Below are 22784 nucleotides of genomic sequence, written 5' to 3' on the forward strand. Positions count from 1 at the left end.
GGACAGACCCACCAGAGGTGGCGGTACAGTGATATACAGTCAGGAGGGAGTGGCCCTGGGAGTCCTCAACATTGACTCTGGACCCCATGAAATCTCATGGCATCAGGTCAAACATGGGCAAGGAAACCTCCTGCTGATTACCACCTACCGTCCTCCCTCAGCTGATGAATCAGTCCTCCTCCATGTTGAACACCACTTGGAGGAAGCACTGAGGGTAGCAAGGGCACAAAATGTACTCTGGGTGGGGGACTTCAATGTCCATCACCAAGAGTGGCTCGGTAGCACCACTACTGACCGAGCTGGCCGAGTCCTGAAGGACATAGCTGCTAGACTGGGCCTGCGGCAGGTGGTGAGCGAACCAACACAAGGGAAAAACTTACTTGACCTCGTCCTCACCAATCGTCCTGTCGCAAATGCATCTGTCCATGACAGTATTGGAAGGAGTGACCACCGCACAGTCCTCGTGGAGATAAAATCCCGTCTTCGCACTGAGGACACCATCCAACGTGTTGTGTGGCACTACCACCGTGCGAAATGGGATAGATTCAGAACAGATCTAGCAGCTCAAAACTGGGCATCCATGAGGCACTGTGGGCCATCAGCAGCAGCAGAATTGTATTCCAGCACAATCTGTAACCTCATGGCCCGGCATATTCCTCACTCTACCATTACCAACAAGCCAGGGGATCAACCCTGGTTCAATGAGGAGTGTAGAAGAGCATGCCAGGAGCAGCACCAGGCGTACCTAAAAATGAGGTGCCAACCTGGTGAAGCTACAACTCAGGACTACATGCATGCTAAACAGCGGAAGCAACATGCTATAGACAGAGCTAAGCGATTCCACAACCAACGGATCAGATCAAAGCTCTGCAGTCCTGCCACATCCAGTCGTGAATGGTGGTGGACAATTAAACAACTAACGGGAGGAGGAGGCTCTGCAAACATCCCCATTCTCAATGATGGCGGAGTCCAGCACGTGAGTGCAAAAGACAAGGCTGAAGCGTTTGCAACCATCTTCAGCCAGAAGTGCCGAGTGGATAATCCATCTCAGCCTCCTCCCGATATCCCCACCATCACGGAAGCCAGTCTTCGGCCAATTCGATTCAGTCCACGTGATATCAAGAAACGGCTGAGTGCACTGGATACAGCAAAGGCTATGGGCCCCGACAACATCCCAGCTGTAGTGCTGAAGACTTGTGCTCCAGAACTAGCTGCGCCTCCAGCCAAGCTGTTCCAGTACAGCTACAACACTGGCATCCACCCGACAATGTGGAAAATTGCCCAGGTATGTCCTGTCCACAAAAAGCAGGACAAATCCAATCCGGCCAATTACCGCCCCATCAGTCTACTCTCAATCATCAGCAAAGTGATGGAAGGTGTCGTCGACAGTGCTATCAAGCGGCACCTGCTCACCGATGCTCAGTTTGGGTTCCGCCAGGACCACTCGGCTCCAGACCTCATTACAGCCTTGGTCCAAACATGGACAAAAGAGCTGAATTCCAGAGGTGAGGTGAGAGTGACTGTCCTTGACATCAAGGCAGCATTTGACCGAGTGTGGCACCAAGGAGCCCGAGTAAAATTGAAGTCAATGGGAATCAGGGGGAAAACTCTCCAGTGGCTGGAGTCATACCTAGCACAAAGGAAGATGGTAGTGGTTGTTGGAGGCCAAGCATCTCAGCCCCAGGGCATTGCTGCAGGAGTTCCTCAGGGCAGTGTCCTAGGCCCAACCATCTTCAGCTGCTTCATCAATGACCTTCCCTCCATCATAAGGTCAGAAATGGGGATGTTCGCTGATGACTGCACAGTGTTCAGTTCCATTCGCAACCCCTCAGATAATGAAGCAGTCCGAGCCCGCATGCAGCAAGACCTGGACAACATCCAGGCTTGGGCTGATAAGTGGCAAGTAACATTCGCGCCAGATAAGTGCCAGGCAATGACCATCTCCAACAAGAGAGAGTCTAACCACCTCCCCTTGACATTCAACGGCATTACCATCGCCGAATCCCCCACCATCAACATCCTGGGGGTCACCATTGACCAGAAATTTAACTGGACCAGCCATATAAATACTGTGGCTACGAGAGCAGGTCAGAGGCTGGGTATTCTGCGGCGAGTGACTCACCTCCTGACTCCCCAAAGCCTTTCCACCATCTACAAGGCACAAGTCAGGAGTGTGATGGAATACTCTCCACTTGCCTGGATGAGTGCAGCTCCAACAACACTCAAGAAGCTCGACACCATCCAGGATAAAGCAGCCCGCTTGATTGGCACCGCATCCACCACCCTAAACATTCACTCCCTTCACCACCGGCGCACTGTGGCTGCAGTGTGCACCATCCACAGGACGCACTGCAGCAACTCGCCAAGGCTTCTTCGACAGCACCTCCCAAACCCGCGACCTCTACCACCTAGAAGGACAAGGGCAGCAGGTGCATGGGAACAACACCACCTGCACGTTCCCCTCCAAGTCACACACCATCCCGACTTGGAAATATATCACCGTTCCTTCATCGTCGCTGGGTCAAAATCCTGGAACTCCCTCCCTAACAGCACTGTGGGAGAACCGTCACCACACGGACTGCAGCGGTTCAAGAAGGCGGCTCACCACCACCTTCTCAAGGGCAATTAGGGATGGGCAATAAATGCCGGCCTTGCCAGCGACGCCCACATCCCGTGAACGAATAAAAAAAAAGATGTTTCCACTTGTGTGTATGTGGTGGGGGGGGAAGAAAAAGTTGAAAACTAAGTGCCATAAATACAAGAGTCACTAATAAATCCAATAAGGATTTCAGGAGAAACTTCTTTACCCCGAGGGTGGTTAGAATGCAGGATTTGCTACCACAAGCAGTAGTTGAGGCGAATAGCATAGATGCATTTGAGAGAAAGCTAGATAAATATATGAGGGAGAAAGGAATAGAAGGATATGTTGACAGGGTTAGATAAAGTGGGAGAAGGCTCAGGGAACATAAATACCAGCATAACCTGTTGGGCCGAATGGCCCGTTTCTGTGCTGTGCACGTAATTCTACGCAAGTTGGAAAAGGTAATGAAATATCTCAGTTGGGCAGCATCTTGTGTTCTTCCCCCGCCCCCGACCCCCCCCCCCCCCGACCCCCGACCCTTCCCCCGCCCCCGACCCCCCCCCCCCCCGACCCCCGACCCCCCCCCAGACCCCCCCCCAATTTGAATCTGGTTGGAGCATTTTCCCAAATCGGTCAGTTCAGACCCATTCGAAAATACAACCTAAATAATAAAACAGCACACACATTGCAAGCTGACCTGTGGCAGCAAACTCGACAGAGCACTTGCTGCAATGCAAACTTCCATTAGCAGCTGAGACTACAGAGTTAACCCCTTGGCCCTGAGTTCCTCACAATGAGCTGCACTCACAGGGAGCACGAGTGAAAGAATCAGGGCCACACTGTTTGTAGCTCTTTCTCCTCTCCACGCTCCCTTTTGAGCGTAGCTTGTGGCTGGAGCGTAGGATTAAAGAATCAACCCTTATGACACTCAATGCCTCGGGACGCTTCGCGACGTTAAAGGTGCTATATAAATGCAAGTTTTTTTTTTAAACAGAGACCTCTGATCAAGCGACTTTTGACTTTGCTGGGAGCCAAACTTTCCGAAATCTACTTGACCTGGACTGCATGTCGAACTAGCCCCAAAACGAACATGCCTCAAATGAAACAAGAAATTATTTCCCCACAGAGCAGTATGTGGAACAAACTTTCTGAAAAAGTAGTTAATGTTATGTCGCTCACATCTTCCAAAAAAAGGTGCTTGTTCGTTATCTGGTTGGCAACAGATCTGAAATTCCCTCCCTGAACCTTGCCACCTCTCTACCTCCTTTAAGATGCTCCTGAAAACCTACTTCTTTGACCAAGCTTTTGGTCACTTGTCCTAATATCACGTGGCTTGGTGTCAAATTTTGTTTGATAACGCTCATGTGAAGCACCTTGGGACGTTTTATTACGTTAAAGGCACTATATAAATGCAAGTTGTTGTTACAGGGCTAGGGATGGGTGTGGATCATCACTGTCCCATCCCAGATAGTAGAGTCAATGAATAGAATCCATTTCTTGGTGAACTGCGGGCCATAAATCCATAAACTACCACCCCGCAACACAGCACATTGAACACGCATCTTGCCCTGACTGCTCGTCAGCTTTCGCAAAGCTTTTTAAAAAAAAACATGTTTTTTCCTCTTTTAATAAAAGCCTTAAGGGTGAAGCCTGTTCATGACACAGGGCAGCAAAAATGTACTGGCATAAACGCTGCTTTGCTAATGTGCAACATCAAAACAACAGCGGGGGAGCAGATATAAATCACTGGCTTGGTAACCCCAACATAATACTCAAGTTTGTTCCTTAGAAACCACTAATCAAACTTCTAATGTCTGTTGGCAGCAGTTGATGAAACCACTTGTGCAGCCCATTCCATCTGCTGCTGTCCATACATTCCATCAACTTTACGGTCATAACACAATACCATTTACTGGCCTCCGCGGGCTGAATTTAACCCTTTGGCTGGGCTCCGAATGAACCTCACCCACTTGGGACATTTATATATCTGCCGTCAAAATAAAACAGTGGAGGAATTTCGGGTTTTCCTTTTATTTGTGAATCTGCACCACTGGTCGACAGTCAATCACAGGCTAATAATAAGTCTTCAACAGTTTAGAAAGTTAAGCCATAAAGAACATTTCTTTGTCCCCCCCCCCCCCCCAAATCAAAAAAAAATCAAGCAGTTTGACCTTTTATCATCAAATGACATAAGGATTTCATCGGAAGGCAGTAATTAAAGTTCCAGGAATACTTTATAACACAAGGTCTATTTTTAGGTGTTAGCCGTGGCTCAGTTGGTAGCGCTCTTGCCTCTGAGACAGAAGGCCATGGGTTCAAGTCCCACTCCAGAGACTCAGGCACAAAAATCTAGGATGACACTCCAGTGCAGTACTGAGGAGGTGCTGCACTGTTGGAGGCGCTGGCTTTCGGATGAGATGTTGAACCGAGGCCCTGTCTGCCCTCTCAGCTGGACGTAAAAGATCCGATGGTATTATTTCGAAGAAGAGCAGGGGAGTTCTCCCCAGTGTCTTGGCCAATATTTATCCCTCAACCGACATTACTTAAAAAAAAATCTGGCTGTCACCACATTTCTGTTTGTGGGAGCTTGCTGTGTGCAAATTGGCTGCCGCATTTCCTACATTGCAACAGTGACTACACTTCAAAAAGTACTTCACTGGCTGTAAACCTAAAATCTGCCCACCAATCCCACAGGACTCAACCTTATTTTAGTCTTTTCTACGGCTCCTTGTCTCAAGACTTTTTTCAAAATCAACACGAGCGTGGAACGGGCTTCCTACGTTTAGGACCAACCATGTTCTTACCCGACAAGCCTATGAACAATGGCTGATTTCCCTCCTCCCTTATCCAGAGGGAAAGAGGCTAATTTTAATGTCCCAATTGTTGGCCTGGCAGTTGGATCCTCAATACATTTTTGAGAAAAGTATTGAAAAAGAAACTATCCCTTTTGCAATATTTAAGGGACCTTTACACTGGGCTCAAATGTGTGTCTCTCTCTCCCATGTTCATGTTTGCTGTTAGAAGCTGGCGAACGCAATTCCTATTGCTACAATTATAACTATAACCTATGATGGGAGAATCACCAGCTTGCCATCAGCTGCGTTCCAACTGCTTTGCTCAGTAGAGTAGTCAGCATGTGGTGGGCAGGACAGAACCACATTTGGAGTCGACAAAAATGAAGGAAAAGTTATGGAGGGAGTGTTTCCAGTGCAAAACTCTCCCTCCTCATTCCTGGATCAGATGTTAATTAACTCAATCAACCTGCTACAGTTTCCCTGCAGAGCATCACTCCCATTTATCTTATAGCTCTGCTGCTGATGGTCATCCCAAATTAGAGCAAACATCTCAGGGAGTGCCCCAGTATCAAACTTTGCCTCGATAGGGAGATGCTGCCATTGTATCCCGCAGTCTGCACGCTGAGCAGCTCAGCTCGGCCCTGCAAGGCCATGATACGTTTCGCAGCCTATTAGAGTAGCCATGATCCAACTGAATGGCAGAAGAGACTTGAGGGGCTGAATGGCCTCCTCCTGTTCTGATGTTTTTAACGCCGTGCAGTCCTTGCTGTGTTAACACCAGTGCCACGTAATCTGCCCCATAACCAGAGTTGTTTCTAAATTATTCTTCAGCCGGCTGCTCACACCATGGGCCCGATATTAGGAGGGCAGCGGGTTCGGAGCGGGGGGTCGACTGGGTGCGTGGGCAATGCGCCCAGTGAAATCGGGGTGCTCCGCAAGCAATCGCAGGCTAATTGCAGCCACTTACCTTGGCTTCCGGGTTTCGCGCTGGAAAGCTGCGCGGTGGGCGGGCTGCACATGCACAGCATAGGCTGTCAGCTGGAGGCGCCCTATTTAAAGGGGCAGTCCTCCACTGCCTGATGCTGCAGAAAATAGGAAAAATTACAGCATGGAGCAGCCCAGGGGAAAGGCTGCTCCCAGGTTTAATGATGCCTCACTCCAGGTATTATTGGATGGGTTGAGGAGGAGGGGGAGGACAGAGATCTTCCCCCCGTCGGGCGGGAGGAAGCGGCCTGCTTCTGCCACCAAGAAGGCCTGGCTCGAGGTGGCAGAAGAGGTCACCTGCACCACCAACATATCGCGCACCTGCATACAGTGCAGGAGGCGCTTCAATGACCTAACTAGGTCAGCCAAAGTGAGTACACTTCCTCATTCCCCTACACTCCGTCTGCCACATCACCGCCCCCACCCCACATCTCCTTCTGCACTGCCAACACTACTCTATCACATCACTCCTCACACCCACTCAAAGCTTATCCTCATCTTACCTGCACTTACTCACCTCGCCAGTACTCATCCTGCCACTACCACTCAACCCACTCCTCATACAATCTCATGGCTCGATCTCATACTCACCCTCTCATGCATCTCTTTCACGGTCAGCCTCACTCAACCTGCCACTACCTGTGCTGCAGCCACAGGGCATACTTCACATATGTGCAGTAGGAAGCGTAAGGCAATAATGCCCTTTCCTGAGGATCACAATGAAGACCCACAACTGATGCCACCCATTGTGTCACTGCAGAGTGGGTGTTGGTGTATTTGCAGGGCTCTTTTGTGCAGACGACTGAGAGACGCCGGCGATGTCCCCCGATGCGGAGGAGAAGTTGTTGAGGGCAGTGGTGACGTTGACAGCGACAGGTAAGAAGATGGTGCTCGGGCCAGCTGGGAGCAGCTCGGCATGAAGGAGCCTGCAGATGTTCATGACTGCATGTCAAGTGACTCTGAGCCTCCATATGCACTGCTGCTCAGAGAGGTCCAGGAAGCTGAGCCTCGGTCTGTAGACGCTGTGGCGAGGGTAGTGCCTTCTGCGACGCATCTCTCTCTGCCGTTGCCCTCCCTCCTGCTGTGCAGGTGGATGTGTCACAGCACTGTGTTGTGGGGCTCCACGTGTCAGAGGTGGACGGCGTGGCCGGCGATGCTGTTCGCCCTCCGAGGAGGTCATGACTGCAGCTACAGCGGCCCCCATCCGGAAGATGTACATCTGAGGGGGTCCGCAAGGTAGGTACATGTGTCTGGACACCAGGGTAAGTGTGCAAGTTGGTGAATTTTATTGTTAGGAGGAGGGTAGTGCAGGCCAAACTTTGTCCAAAGTGACAGAGTGGCCTCCTGCAATGAGTGAGGGTCTCAACCCTCACCTGTCAAATGGACCTTTGCAGCTGCCACAGGCTGGTGGCTGCAACACGTCCATTTGAACTTGGAGTGTTTCCCCCAGTACGGGAAACAGTCCCAGTTGTTTGGAAAATCCCACCCTCCTAAAATATCATGTTAATCAGGTCTGTAAATGACCCGAAGTACCTAAATAATTACTTTAAGTAGCAACCCGCCGGCTTTAATTGCCAGCGAGAGTCCCACATGCGGGGGCTGCACGCGCATTTCAATGCGTCACTGGGGAACCCGGAAGTGGGCGGGTTGGAGCCGGGCTCCGAACCCGCCCCGTGATTCCCCAATTTTCGCAGCCCCCCGGCCACTAACGCACCCGCTCGAGGGTGCAAAAATCGAGCCCCATGTGTCTCGAGCAGCCAACACCACCAAGGTGAATTGAACAGATTTTTTTTTTAAATACATAAAAGACCAGAAGACTTTTTTTGTTAAAGGCTGGGTCTTCCTGACGGCCACAGATTTCCAGGGGCTAGTAAATACGCTGTCCCAGCAGCATTTTGTTAATGACGTCACAATGTCACCAGCCGATGCATGCACACTGACCAAAGCATCACGTCCAGTCCACACATCCCCCCATAGACTCCTACAACCTTCCCGAGATCTCAGAGTTCCTCCAATTCTGGCCTCTTGCACATCTCCCACTTCCTTCACTCCACCATTGGCTCGTTTGTCAATTTTTTTTTGTCTAATTACACACCTGTGAAACGCCTCGGGATGTTTTACTATGTTAAAGGCAAGTAGTTGTTGTAATAAGCCCTGCAGTGCAGCTGCTTTATGGGAATGTCACATCTAAAAGGGGGGGGGGGGGCGGGGGGGATCAGTGAGCTCACGCTAAGGCTGCAATATAAAACCAGCTAATAAACCGAGCGGATCACACACCTGCGGGTCCCCAGGGCTCCACTAGATAAACACTTCAAGAAGTGAATCTTTAACATAAATGCACCACTGATTTACTAACAAAGCATCAAGAGCTGCTCCTTTAGAAATTCAAAGAATGAACAGGTTTAACACACATCTGGAAGTGGCAGTTGTCGCATTCTACTAGTTTTTTTTTAAGATAGCAAAGGAATCCTCTCCTCCCCATCGTTAATCACAATAATCTCAAATATTATCTGCAATTTTGTAGTAAATATATCTAGACTGGCCTTCAGGGTAGAATAGTGAACTCTTGAATCACTCAAAAGGCAACTGGTGCTTTGAAGGCGGTTTTAATTTCGGTCAACATAGAATCAAACAGCACTGGAGGCCATTCGTCCCACCATGTCTTTGAAAGAGCTATCCAATTAGTCCCATTGTCCTGTTCTTTCTCCATAGCCCTGCAATTCTTTTCCCTTTTCAAGTATTTATCCAATTCACTTCTGAAAGTTACTATCGAATCTGCTTCCACCGCCCTTTCAGGCAGCACATTCCAGATCATAACTCGTTGCATAAAAAAAAAATCATCACACCCCTGGCTTTTTTTGCAAGATATCTTAAATCTGTGTCCTCTGGTTGCCAACCATCCTGCCACTGGATGCAGTTTCTCCCCATCTACTCTTACCAAAACCCCTCATCATTTTGAGCACCTTTATTAAACCCCCCCCTTAACCTTCTCTACTCTAAGGAGAACAACCCCAGCATCTCTAGTCTCTACACATAACTGAAGTCGCACATCCTTGGTACCGTTCTAGTAAATCTCCTTTGCACCCTCTCGAAGGCCTACGTTATGATATGGCTATGTGATGAGTCAGCCATGGCTCAGTGGATAGCACTCACGCCTCGGAGGCAAAAGGTTGTGGGTCCACCCGAGGGAATTGAGCACAATCAAGGCTGACCACTCACAGTGCCAGTACTGAGGGAGCGCTACACTCTCGGAGGTGCTGTCTTCGGATGTGATGTTAATCCGAGGCCCCGTCTGTCCTCTCCAGTGAACCTAAAAGATCCCACGGCCACTATTCGAAAAAGAGCATGGGAGCTCCCCCACTGTGTCCTGGCCACTATTTATCTCTGAACCAATATCACGAAAGCAGATTATCTGGTCATTATCACATTGCTGTTTGCAGGATCTTGCTGTGCATAAATTGGCTGCCGCGTTTCCCTCATTACAACAGTGACTACACTTCAAAAAAAGTACTCAATCGGCCGCAACGTGCTTTGGGACGTTCTGAAATTGTGAAAGGCACTAAATAAATGCAAGTCTTTCTTTCATGTCTTTTTCTTTTTACATGCAAATTAAGTACTGATCAGAGAAGCAGGGGCACCTAAATGCTCGAGATCTTTCCCCCTCAAGAAAAAAGTTCCAGGTTTTCCTAGCTGCCACCCTAAGTGAATCCCAACAAGTCTACCGTTGGGTTGTAGCAGGCTGTGCGAGACCTGTGTGTTGGGAGCTGGCAGTGCATAATGATTTTCACACTGAAAGATTAATGTTCATGACACAATTAACATGTGTTTGGAAAAAAAAACAAGAAACAATCTATAATTGATGCCTGGCAAATTCTACGCACTAATAAGATAACTGATGGCAGCTAGTTACAGGACGTCAATTTAAATCATCATGTCAGAAAAATATTTGTAATGTTTTAGGAAAATCCAGTTTTGAGGTGATAAAATGAAAAAGCATGAAGGCATGGAATCTGAAATTTAAAAAAAGCAGGGGGTTGAGTTTCCGCTTGTTTATGCCAGTAATATCAGCGCAATCGAACCAGCGCAAAAGATCGGGGAATTTTTAACGCAAGAGAGTTACGGCCAAAACCACACACATCAGCATTTTCCGCGATCTTTTATGCTGGTTCAAGATTCAATTCGTCCGAACCAGGTTGAAATTGCAAGATTCCGTCACTGTGCTGGTTCAGAAAGGCTCTCCAATCATGCTCATTTTCTTATGAAGACTTGTAAAATGTGTGCCCATCAAAAAATATTTAATTTACTAAGAAACTGACCAATGAAACTATTATTAAATGGTTCAGTGTCGATTTTTTTAGTCATTTTCAGTGATTACTCACAGGTGGAGGATTGGGCCATAAGATACCATAAGAGATAGGAGCAGGAGTAGGCCATTCGACCCCTCGAGCCTGCTCCGCCATTTATTGAGATCATGGCTGATCTGATTTTTACCTCAACTCCACTTTCCCGCCCTTTCCCCATATCCTTTGACTCCCCTGCTGATCAAAAATTTGTCGAACTCAGCCTTGAATGTATTCAATGACTCAGCCGCCACAGCTTTTTGGGGTAAAGAATTCCAAAGATTCACGACCCTCTGGGAGAAGAAATTCCTCCTCATTTCAGTCTCTTGTTCTGAGACTATGCCCCCTAGTTTTAGATTCCCCCATGAGGGGTAACATCCTCTCAGCATCTACCCTATCGAGTCCTCTCAGAATCTTGTATGTTTCAATAAGATCTCCTCTCATTCTTCTAAACTTCTATGAGTATAGACCCAACCTGTTCAATCTTTCCTCGTAAGACAACCCATCCATACCCGGAATCAACCTAGTGAACCTTCTCTGAACTGCCTCCAATGCAAGTACGTCCTTCCTTAAATAAGGGCATCAGAACTGTACTCCAGGTGTGGTCTCACCAGCACCCTGTACAGTTGTAGCATGACTTCCCTGCTTTTATACTCCATCCCCCTAAAAATCAAGGCCAATATTCCGTTTGCCTTCCGGATTACCTGCTGCACCTGTATGTTGACTTTGTGTTTCATGTACGAGGACACCCAGATCCCTCTGTACCGCAGCATTTTGTAGTATTTCTCCATTCAAATAATATTTTGCTTTTTTATTTTTCCTCCCAAAGTGGATGACTTCACATTTTCCCACATTATATTCCATCTGCCAAATTTTTGCCCATTCGCTTAACCTGTCAATATCCCTTTGCAGACACTTTGTGCCCTCATTGCAACTTGCTTTTCCACCTATGTTTGTATCATCAGCAAATTTGTTGACAAGACACTCTGTTCCTTCATCCAAGTCATTGATATATATTGTAAATAGTTGAGGCCCCAGCACGGAGCCCTGCGGCACCCCACTAGTTACAGATTGCCATTTTGAAAATTACCCTTTTATCCCGACTCTTTGTTTTCTGTTAGTTAGCCAATCCTCTATCCATGCCAGTATATTACCCACAACACCATGAGCTCTTATCTTGTGCAGTAATCTTTTATGTGGCCTTTTGGAAATCCAAATATACTGCATCCATTGGTTCCCCTTTATCCATCCTGCTGTTACTTCCTCAAAGAACTCTAATAAATTTGTCAGACGAGATTTCCCCTTCAGAAAACCATGTTGACTCTCCTTGATTGTATTATGAGTCTCCAAATGTCCTGCTACTACTTCCTTAATAATGGATTCTGGCATTTTCCCAATGACAGATGTTAGGCTAACTGGTCTATAGTTACCTGCTTTCTGTCTCACTCCCTTCTTGAATAGGGGTGTTACGTTTGCGGTTTTCCAATCCGCTGGGACCTTTCCAGAATCTAGCGAATTCTGGAGGATTACAACCAATGCATCCACTATCTCTGTAGCCACTTCCTTTAAGACCCTCGGATGCAAGCCATCAGGTCCAGGGGACTTGTCAGCCTTCAGACCCATTAGTTTATCTAGTACTTTTTCTCTAATGATAGTGATTGTTTTTAATTCCTCCCTCCCCTTTGCCCCTTGATTTGATGTTATTAGTGTCTTCTACTGTGAAGACAGATACAAAGGGCTCGATATTAGGAGGAGGAGGCTCTGCAAACATCCCCATCCTCAATGATGGCAGAGTCCAGCATTTGAGTGCAAAAGACAAGGCTGAAGCGTTTGCAACCATCTTCAGCCAGAAGTGCCGAGTAGATGATCCATCTCGGCCATTCCCGATATCCCCACCGTCACAGATGCCAGTCTTCAGCCAATTCGATTCACTCCATGTGATATCAAGAAACGGCTGAGTGCACTGGATACAGCAAAGGCTATGGGCCCCGACAACATCTCGGCTGTAGTGCTGAAGACTTACGCTCCAGAACTAGCTGCGCCTGTAGCCAAGCTGTTCCAGTACACCTACAACACTGACATCTACCCGACAATGTGGAAAATTGCCCAGGTATGTCCTGTCCACAAAAAGCAGGACAAATCCAATCCGGCCAATTACCGCCCCATCAGTCTACTCTCAATCATCAGCAAAGTGATGGAAGGTGTCGCGACAGTGCTATCAAGCAGCACTTACTCACCAATAACCTGCTCACCGATGCTCAGTTTGGGTTCCGCCAGGACCACTCGGCTCCAGACCTCATTACAGCCTTGGTCCAAACATGGACAAAAGAGCTGAATTCCAGAGGTGAGGTGAGAGTGACTGCCCTTGACATCAAGGCAGCATTTGACCGAGTGTGGCACCAAGGAGCCCGAATAAAACTGAAGTCAATGGGAATCAGGGGGAAAAATCTCCAGTGGCTGGAGTCGCACCTAGCACAAAGGAAGATGGTAGTGGTTGTTGGAGGTCAATCATCTCAGCCCCAGGGCATTGCTGCAGGAGTTCCTCAGGGCAGTGTCCTAGGCCCAACCATCTTCAGCTGCTTCATCAATGATCTTCCCTCCATCATAAGATCAGAAATGGGGATGTTCACTGATGATTGCACAGTATTCAGTTCGATTCGCAACCCCTCAGATAATGAAGCAGTCCGAGCCCGCATGCAGCAAGACCTGGACAACATCCAGGCTTGGGCTGATAAGTGGCAAGTAACATTCGCACCAGACAAGTGCCAGGCAATGACCATCTCCAACAAGAGAGGGTCTAACCACCTCCCCTTGACATTCAAAGGCATTACCATCGCCGAATCCTCCACTATCAACATCGTGGGGGTCACCATTGACCAGAAACTTAACTGGACCAGCCATATAAATACTGTGGCTACGAGAGCAGGTCAGAGGCTGGGTATTCTGCGGTAAGTGACTCACCTCCTGACTCCCCAAAGCCTTTCCACCATCTACAAAGCACAAGTCAGGAGCGTGACGGAATACTCTCCACTTGCCTGGATGAGTGCAGCTCCAACAACACTTAAGAAGCTCGACACCATCCAGGACAAAGCAGCCTGCTTGATTGGCACCCCAACCACCACCCTAAACATTCACTCCCTTCACCACCGGCGCACAGTGGCTACTGTGTGTACCAGCCACAGGATGTACTGCAGCAACTCGCCAAGGCTTCTTCGACAGCACCTCCCAAACCCGCGACCTCTACCACCGAGAAGGACAAGAGCAGCAGGTACATGGGAACAACACCACCTGCACGTTCCCCTCCAAGTCACACACCATCCCGACTTGGAAATATATCGCCGTTCCTTCATTGTCGCTGGGTCAAAATCCTGGAACTCCCTTCCTAACAGCACTGTGGGAGAACCTTCACCACACGGACTGCAGCGGTTCAAGGCGGCGGCTCACCACCACCTTCTCAAGGGCAAATGGATGGGCAATAAATGCTGCCCTCGCCACGCCACCCACATCCCATGAGCGAATAAAAAAAGAGGGAGGCGGGTTGGTAGTGGGGGAGTCGACTGGGCGTGTGGGTAACGCGCCCAGTGAATTCGGGATGTTCCGCATGCGATCGCAGCCTAATTGAAGGCACTTACCTTGGCTTCCAGGTTTCGCGCTGGAAAGCTGCGCAGCGGGCGGACTGCGCACCTGCATCATCGGCTGTCAGCTGGAGGAGCCCTATTTAAAGGGGCAATCGTCCACTGACTGATGCTGCAGAAAGGAGCCAAAATTACAGCATGGAGCAGCCGAGGGGGAAGGCTGCTCCCAGGTTTAATGATGCCTCACTCCAGGTCCTACTCGATGGGGTGAGGAGGAGGGGGGAGGACAGAGATCTTCTCCCCGGCAGACGGGAGGAAGTGGCCTACCTATGCCACCACAAAGGCCTGGCTCGAGGTGGCAGAGGTCACCAGCACTACCAACATATCACGCACCTGCATACAGTGCAGGAGGCGCTTCAATGACCTAACTAGGTCAGCCGAAGTGAGTACACTTACTCATTCCCCTACACTCCGTCTGCCACATCACTGCACCCACTCCACATCTCCTTCTGCACTGCCAACACTACTCTATCACATCACTCCTCACACCCACTCAAAGCTTATCCTCATCTTACCTGCACTTACTCACCTCGCCAGTACTCATCCTACCACTATCACTCAACCCAATCCTCATACAATCTCATGGCTCGATCTCATACTCACCCTCTCATGCATCTCTTTCACGGTCAGCCTCACCCAACCTGCCACTACCTGTGCTGCAGCCACAGGGCATGCATCACATATGTGTAGTAGGAAGCGTAAGGCAAACGTGTCGTGAGCATGAAGGGGATGCACAAGGGTGTTTGAGGGTTTGTCGTGGTTTTTTAACTTATATTTGATTTCTGATCAACTCACATTACATATTATATTGTCACCACTACTGCCACGTCTTTGCAAATTTTGTCTGGTTTGTGCAATAATGCCCTTTCCTGAGGATCACAATGAAGACCCACAACTGATGCCACCCATTGTGTCACTGCAGAGTGGGTGTTGGTGTATTTGCAGGGCTCTTTTGTGCAGACGACTGAGAGACGCCGGCGATGTCCCCGTTGGCACCCTGAAAGGATGCGGAGGAGACGTTGTTGAGGGCAGTGGTGACTTTGACAGCGACAGGTAAGAAGATGGTGCTCGGGCCAGCTAGGAGCAGCTCGGCATGAAGGAGCCTGCAGATGTCCACGACTACATGTCAAGTGACTCTGAGCCTCTATGTGCACTGCCGCTCAGAGAGGTCCAGGAAGCTGAACCTCGGTCTGTAGACGCTGTGGCGAGGGTAGTGCCTTCTGCGACGCATCTCTCTCTGCCGTTGCCCTCCCTCCTGCTGTGCAGGCGGATGTGTCACAGCATTGTGTTGTGGAGTTTCACCTGTCAGAGGTGGACGGCTTGGCCGGTGATGCTGCTCGTCCTCCGAGGAGGTCGTGACTGCAGCTATGGCGGCTCCCATCCGGAAGATGTACGTTTTTGGGGGGTCCGCAAGGTAGGTAAATGTGTCTGGACACCGGGGTTGAGGTTGCAAGTTTGTGAATTTTATTGTTAGGAGGAAGGTGGTGGAGGCCAAACTTTGTCCAAAGTGACAGAGTGGCCTCCTGCAATGAGTGAGGGTCTCAACCCTCACCTGTTAAATGGACCTTTGCAGCTGCCACAGGCTGGTGGTTGCAACACGTCCATTTCACTCAGTTTAGATGAAAATCCCACCCCTCTTAAAATATCCTCCCAATCAGGTCTGCTAACGACCTGAAGTATCCAATTAATTGATTTAAGTGGGATCACGCCGGCTTTTATTGCTGGTGGGAGCCCCGCATGCGGGGGCTGCGGCACATCTCAGCGCATCACTGGGGAACCCGGAAGTGGGTGGGTTGGAGCCGGGCTCCGGACCCGCCCCAGGAATCCCCAATTTTTGGAGCCCCCCCCAGCCACGAACGCTCGGACGTCCGAAAATCGAGCCCAAAATATGTGTTCAATTCCTCTGCCATTTCCTTGTTTCCATTATTATTTCCCCAGTCTCATCCTTTAAGGGACCAATGTTTACTTTAGCTACCCTCTTCCTTTTTATATACTTGTAGAAGCTTTTACTGTCAGTTTTTATATTTCTTGCTAGTTTACTCTCATCATTTATTTTCTCCCTCTTTATTATTCTTTTAGTCATCCTTTGCTGGTTTTTATAGTTTTCCCAATCTTCAGGCTTACCAGTAATCTTTGCCATGTTGTATGCTTTTTCTTTTAACCTGATACCATCCTTGACTTCCTTAGTTAGCCATGGTTGGTTCAGTCTTTTTTGTGGAGTCTTTCCTCCTCACAGGGATATATTTTTGTTGCGAGTCATAAAATATCTTCTTAAATGTTTGCCACTGCTTATCCACCATCATACCATCTAATCTGTTTACCCAGTCCACTTTAGCCAATTCCGCCCTCATTCCTTTATAATTGCCCTTATTTAAGTTTAATACAGTAGTTTCAGACCCAAGATCCTTGCTCTCAAACTGGATGTGAAATTCTATCATGTTATGATCACTGCTTCCCAAGGCATCCTTTACTTTGACATCATTAATTAATCCTGTTTCGTTACCCATTACCATATCCAAAATGGCCTGTTCCCTGGTTGGTTCCCCGATGTATTGGTCTAAGAAACAGTCCCTAATACACTCTATGAACTCCTCCTCAGGGCTATTTTTGCCAACTTGATTTGTCCAATCTGTGAGAAAGTTAAAATCGGCCATGATTATTGCATTACCTTTTTTACAAGCCCCCCTTATTTCCTGATTTATATTTTGCCCTACAGTGTAGCTACTGTTAGGGGGCCTATATACTACTCCCACCAATGATTTCTTTCCCTTGCTATTTCTTACCTCCACCCAAATTGATTCGACATCTTGATCTTCTGAGCCAAGATCATTTCTCACTATTATACCAATTTCATTCTTTATTAACAGAGCTACCCCACCACCTTTACCTTTTTTCCTATCCTTCTGAAATGTTAAATAACCCTGAATATTTAGCTCCCAACATTGGTCACCTTGCAACCATGTCTCTGTAATGGCCACGAGATCATACCCATTTGTGCCGTCAATTCATCTATCTCATCACGAATGCTGCGCACATTCAGATAAAGAACCTTTCATTTTGTCTTTTTACCATTCTTTCCTACCCTGGCCCCATTTTCTCATGCACTCTTATGTTTGTACTCTTTGACCCTTCCTGACACACTCTGTATATCATTACCCCCATCACTTTCCTGTACCACTTCCTTGTCTTTTCTCTTTATCAATCTAAACTTTGCCCCACCTGAGCCCTCCCTCCCTCTACTTAGCTTAAAGCCTTCTCTACCGCCCTTCTGGACAGCCTTATTAAAAAGGCTTATTTTTGGTGATAAACCCATTTTCAGCTGCATTAATAAAACTGCACCAGCTTACCGCTCTAAATACATCAAGGAATACTTTTTAAAATGGAAAGAAAGAAAATTACATTCTATTATGCTGCCCAATTGCACTGGTTCATGGAAGATTTTAGATTTGTGATTATGCAACTTAATTTTAGCAGAAACTTGAAGTGTAACCTAACCAGCGCAATTTCAAATGCATTTTGGCCACAATTTCCCATTTGCGTCCAAAGTGGAGACTCTAACCCCAGGAATACACAGCAGGTTTATCAGAGGGAGATGGATTGATGGAGAAGCTTTCATCAGAACACAACAGCCCTATTGAAGGGTCTTAACCTGAAACCTTAACTTGTCCTTTCCATTCTCTGGTGCCAACAGACTTGCTTGTTCATTCCCAGCATTTGACGTCTTAACCTTGAAAAATTATTTTATTTTTATACAACAGTGTGCAATGAAAGGTGCTTTCAGAGCAATGCTGGCAAAAGCAATATAGAGAAGATGAACCACACATCTGCTTTCAAGCTAGGGAAGACCCAAGAAAATGGAAAGGAATTAATATTCCTTGAAAGAGGAATTTTTTGGGGTGGTGGTGGATGGAATCATTTCCGTGAAGGATACCACTGCAGGGGGAATGGGACATTCCAATTTGAGGAACCCAATAAGATCAGGCACTCCCAAGCCCAAGTATAGGGCCGGCTGAATGCAGAATAAAGCTCCATCTGTGCTGCAAATTCAAAATAAGTATCCTCTACAGCATCACGTTTCAATTCTGCACACCTAGCGAGACTGCCAGTGTGCTGAACTGGTGGCAGTTTTACACTGTGGGTCAATATGCTGGGACTTGGATTGGTACAAACCCACTTCATGTCGGACCTTTAACGCCAACAGAAAGACTTCTTCCTTTCTGAGGAGGAAAAAAAAATGACAAAGTGCCACCACATTATAATAAGAGTTTATTTTTGGGATGAGGGGATTTTTTATGTTAGAAGCGATGCATTTTTAAAAAAAAATTTGTTCTTGGGGTGTGGCGAGGCAGCATTTATTGCCCATCCATAGTTGCCCCGAGGGCATGAAGAGTCAAGGTCATCCTGGAGTCACATGTAGGGCAGATGGGATGTGGGTGTCAGATTCCCTTCCCTGAAGGCCATTAGGTGAACCAGTTGGATTTTTATGGCAATCCAGCAGCGTTTCAGGTTCATTTTCGCAAATTAACAGGATTTATTGAATTCAATTTCACAACTTCCCATGGTGGGACTTGAACTGACGACCTCTGAGCTGTACCATAACCACTAGGCTACTGTACCCTTTTTTTAAATAAACCATAATAATCACTTCTTTTGGAAGATTAAAAAAAAACAGGTTGAATGAAAGACTAAGTCAACACATTTTAAGTTCGAGCGTTTGCATAACTGAAGTTAGCTGTACTTTGTCCAAAATCACAACAAACTTTTTGAGGGGGAGAAAAAAAAAGCAATTATCGTCCAATTACTTTAGTTTCCTGGCACAGAGAGAGAGGGCCTAAGCTGTAACCCAGAATTAAGAGTCACATTTCATAACCTCAGCTAATGATGTGGATCAAATGTCAGCTTAGTAATTTATGTTAAAACACGTTTAAAAAAAAAATAATTGCGGACAGAAATTTCAAACTCTCTTGGGAGCACTTCGAAACCAGGTGATAATAATTTAACAGGAGAAAGACAAGTTTACAGTGTGTGAAACCGGGAAAATATGAGCTTTGCAGTTTTTTTAAAAAATAAAACTACCAGATGAAATTTGTTTTGCACAGCAGGCTGCAGGAGTTTATAGACCAGTGCCTGTTTTTACAAGTGAAGCATGGGCCTCGACATTAATTCCCCCCACGACAGGCGGGAGAGGGGTCTAATCGTTAAATTCGTGGAACCCGATCCCAACACAGCCATTTTTTTTTAACAGTGGCAGATGTCGGGGCGTCGAGTGCTCTCCTGTGAAGAAGCGGGAAGCTTATTAACATATTTCAATCGGGCTCCTACTGTGCAATTAGGAGTCCTTTCGAAATTAATCTGGTGCCCGGGGGTCGGTAAACTCGGCAGTGAAGCAGAGGCGAGATTGTGTGGCACTTTAATCGGGGTGGTTAAAGGTCAGGAGGCCCGATCCTAATAAAGGTTGAGTGCTCAGTTACTGTCTCACTTCCCTGCGGGACACTGTTTGGAGAGAGTACCTAGTGTGAGAGTCATTTGTAGAGTTTTGAGGTGTTCAGACGGAGATGATCACAATGGGTGGCACACGGCTGCTCTCCATTGCAGTGAGGAAGAGGAGGTGAGTGAGGAGTAACAGCAGCAAGGGCGTGCTGTGGCGTGCGCTGTAGGTGTCAGCAGAGAAGGGATCTACAGTGGGGGGACGAGCTCGCAGAAGGCCCTAACCACCTAACAGGATCTACAGACAGAGGCGCAGCTTCCTTGACCTGTAGGAAGAGCATTTCACAGTCTCACGTTAATGACGCCATTTTGTCTTTTTGCAAGAGTAGGTTTTCATTCCCATTTACGATCATGGGGGATGAGGGAATTGGGAGTGGGGCAAAAGATTGACTGGTTGTCTACACAAACTCCAAGTTACGATAGCACTCTCAAATCCTGTTCTCCTAGCAAGGGCTGAGTGCACAAAACCAGCTCTAATGTGACATTAAACTGGAATAGTCATAACTCAGGAAATTAGTTGTTGTGGGAAATAAAAAAATCATCAAACACTGGTGCAGTAGGGATGTTCTGCTTGAGTTTGGGGCTGAAACACTATTGCTGGAGTAGGAGTGAGCTTTATTTTGCATCTAATCATGATATACCTGACTTATGAACACCTGACGTTGATACAAGTTGGCTGAAATGGCAAAGTGTCCCATTCCTCAGCAACAACATCCCTCAACTTGAGCACAAAAATTCACATGAAAAGGAACATTTTCCAGCACCTCATCACTGTAAAAGCAAGGTACTTACCTTTCAACTGAAATTCTTGTTGATATCTGGAAAAGACAAGGAAAGAGGAATTATGAAAATAATTCATCTTAAAAATTGAAAACAAATGTCACATTACTTGCATGTAAGTTTTCTTGTTCAACAGTCAGGTTTCCTCTCACTGCTATTTCCTGTTACTACAAATGTAGAAGATGTAAAAGATTAGAATTCAGGGACTTTTGCCAATTCCCCACTTCAACTTTCCCCATTCCCCCTGGATGAGGCCAAATTGACCTTATTCTAATCCAACATCCATAAACACATAACCTCCTTCCAACAGGAGCTCCTCTCACTTGCCCAGGTACACTGACATCAATTAAAATACACCACCCAGATGCCACACAGGAGCCATGCAAAGAGTACTTCTGACCGATGCCAGTCTTAAACTGGTATGAGGAGTTATTAAGTACAAAGGGAGTGGGGTGCTTTTCCTCTAACAATGGCATACTCCAACATAAACGTGCACACACTCATATTTTATTTTGAAAGCATTTCGTTTCTAATTTTACCCCTCCCTGGCCACACAATGACCTGGGTCCAAGAGGCATGCCAAGAGAGAGGGGAACCTTTTTTTAAAAAATTCGTTCATGAGATGTGGGCATCACTGGCAAGGCCAGCATTTATTGCCCATCCCTAATTGCTCGAGAAGGTGCTGGTAAGCCGCCTTCTTGAACCGCTGCAGTCCGTGTGGTGAAGGTTCTCCCACAGTGCTGTTAGGAAGGGAGTTCCAGGATTTTGACCCAGCAATGATGAAGGAACGGTGATATATTTCCAAGTCGGGATGGTGTGTGACTTGGAGGGGAAAGTGCAGGTGGTGTTGTTCCCAGGTGCCTGCCGCCCTTGTCCTTCTAGGTGGTAGAGGTTGCAGGTTTGGGAGGTGCTGTCAAAGAAGCCTTGGCGAGTTGCTGCAGTACATCCTGTAGATGGTACACACTATAGTACCTACTCCCAAAGCAATGGTTGCCATGCTCTGCAATGATATAATGACGCCCATCCAGCCCTGCGGGTGTGTACTTGGGTGAAGCATTCAGAAAAAAAATACATGGACAGACTCCCATTGAACAGAAAGCGAAGATGTTGGATTTGGTATGTGTGTCTGTGCAGATCCTCAATGTAATGGTTAGGTTACTGAACTGTAGTAATTCAGAGAACGGGAGCTCAAATCCCATTGAACAGAAAGCAGAGAGATTGGGTTGCTACACAGCAGTTTGAAAATTTGAATTCTGTTTTTAAAAAAAATCTGGAAATAAAAAGCTAGTCGCAGTAAAAGTGAAGCTCGTCATAAAAACCCAATGCCCTTTGGGAAGGAAACCTGCTGAACTTGTGTGACTCCAGTCCAATACTTAATTGCCTTCTGAAGTGGCCTAGCAAGCAACTTGGTTGCATCAAACCACTACAAAGAATTTTTTAAAAATCCTCCCTAAGAGCACTGTAGTACACCATCACATGGGCTGCATTGGTTCAAGGCAACAAGGGATGAGCAATAAATGCGGCCTAACCGGTGACGACCACATCCTGAGAATGGCAAAGTATTCCATTTCCCCAGCACAAACGTCCTTTACCTCAAGCCCAAAAGATACACATGAAAAGAATGCACTAAGTTGTCCAGCTAAATGGGCTGATAGATTGGGTTTTTAAATCTTAGATTCCTTGGTTCGGCACAAAGAGCTTCACAATTTTCCCTGCCCCTTAAATCTATTTTTCCCCCAATCAGAGCAGGTTTAGCTCGCATAGATAGCCTCTTTGGTTTTACATAGAATGTACAGCACAGAAACAGGCTATTTGGCCCAATGCCGGTGTTTATGCTCCACACGAGCCTCCTCCCTCCCTACTTCATCTAACCCGATCAGCATATATTACACATGTTACATAAGGTTAAATCTCACGGGATCCAAGGTGAGGTAGCCAATTGGATACAAAATTGGCTTGACGACAGAAGACAGAGGGTGGTTGTAGAGGGTTGTTTTTCAAACTGGATGCCTGTGTCCAGCGGTGTGCCTCAGGGATCGGTGCTGGGTCCGCTGTTATTTGTTATTTATATTAATGATTTGGATGAGAATTTAGGAGGCATGGTTAGTAAGTTTGCAGATGACACCAAGATTGGTGGCATTGTGGACAGTGAAGAAGGTTATCTAGGATTGCAATGGGATCT

General features: G+C 47.2%; 1 protein-coding gene across 1 annotated transcript in view; it reads right to left on the reverse strand.

Moving 5' to 3' along the window:
- The window catches only part of skap1 (src kinase associated phosphoprotein 1), a 347892-nt gene that overhangs the window by 296792 nt on the left and 28316 nt on the right, over positions 1-22784 (reverse strand). The window contains exon 3 of the mRNA XM_067969375.1: positions 20615-20640. Within this exon, the coding sequence (XP_067825476.1) occupies positions 20615-20640 (26 nt within the window). The remainder of the gene's footprint in view (positions 1-20614; positions 20641-22784) is intronic.

Source organism: Heptranchias perlo, chromosome 30 (assembly GCF_035084215.1).
Source record: "Heptranchias perlo isolate sHepPer1 chromosome 30, sHepPer1.hap1, whole genome shotgun sequence".
Classification (NCBI taxonomy): domain Eukaryota; kingdom Metazoa; phylum Chordata; class Chondrichthyes; order Hexanchiformes; family Hexanchidae; genus Heptranchias; species Heptranchias perlo.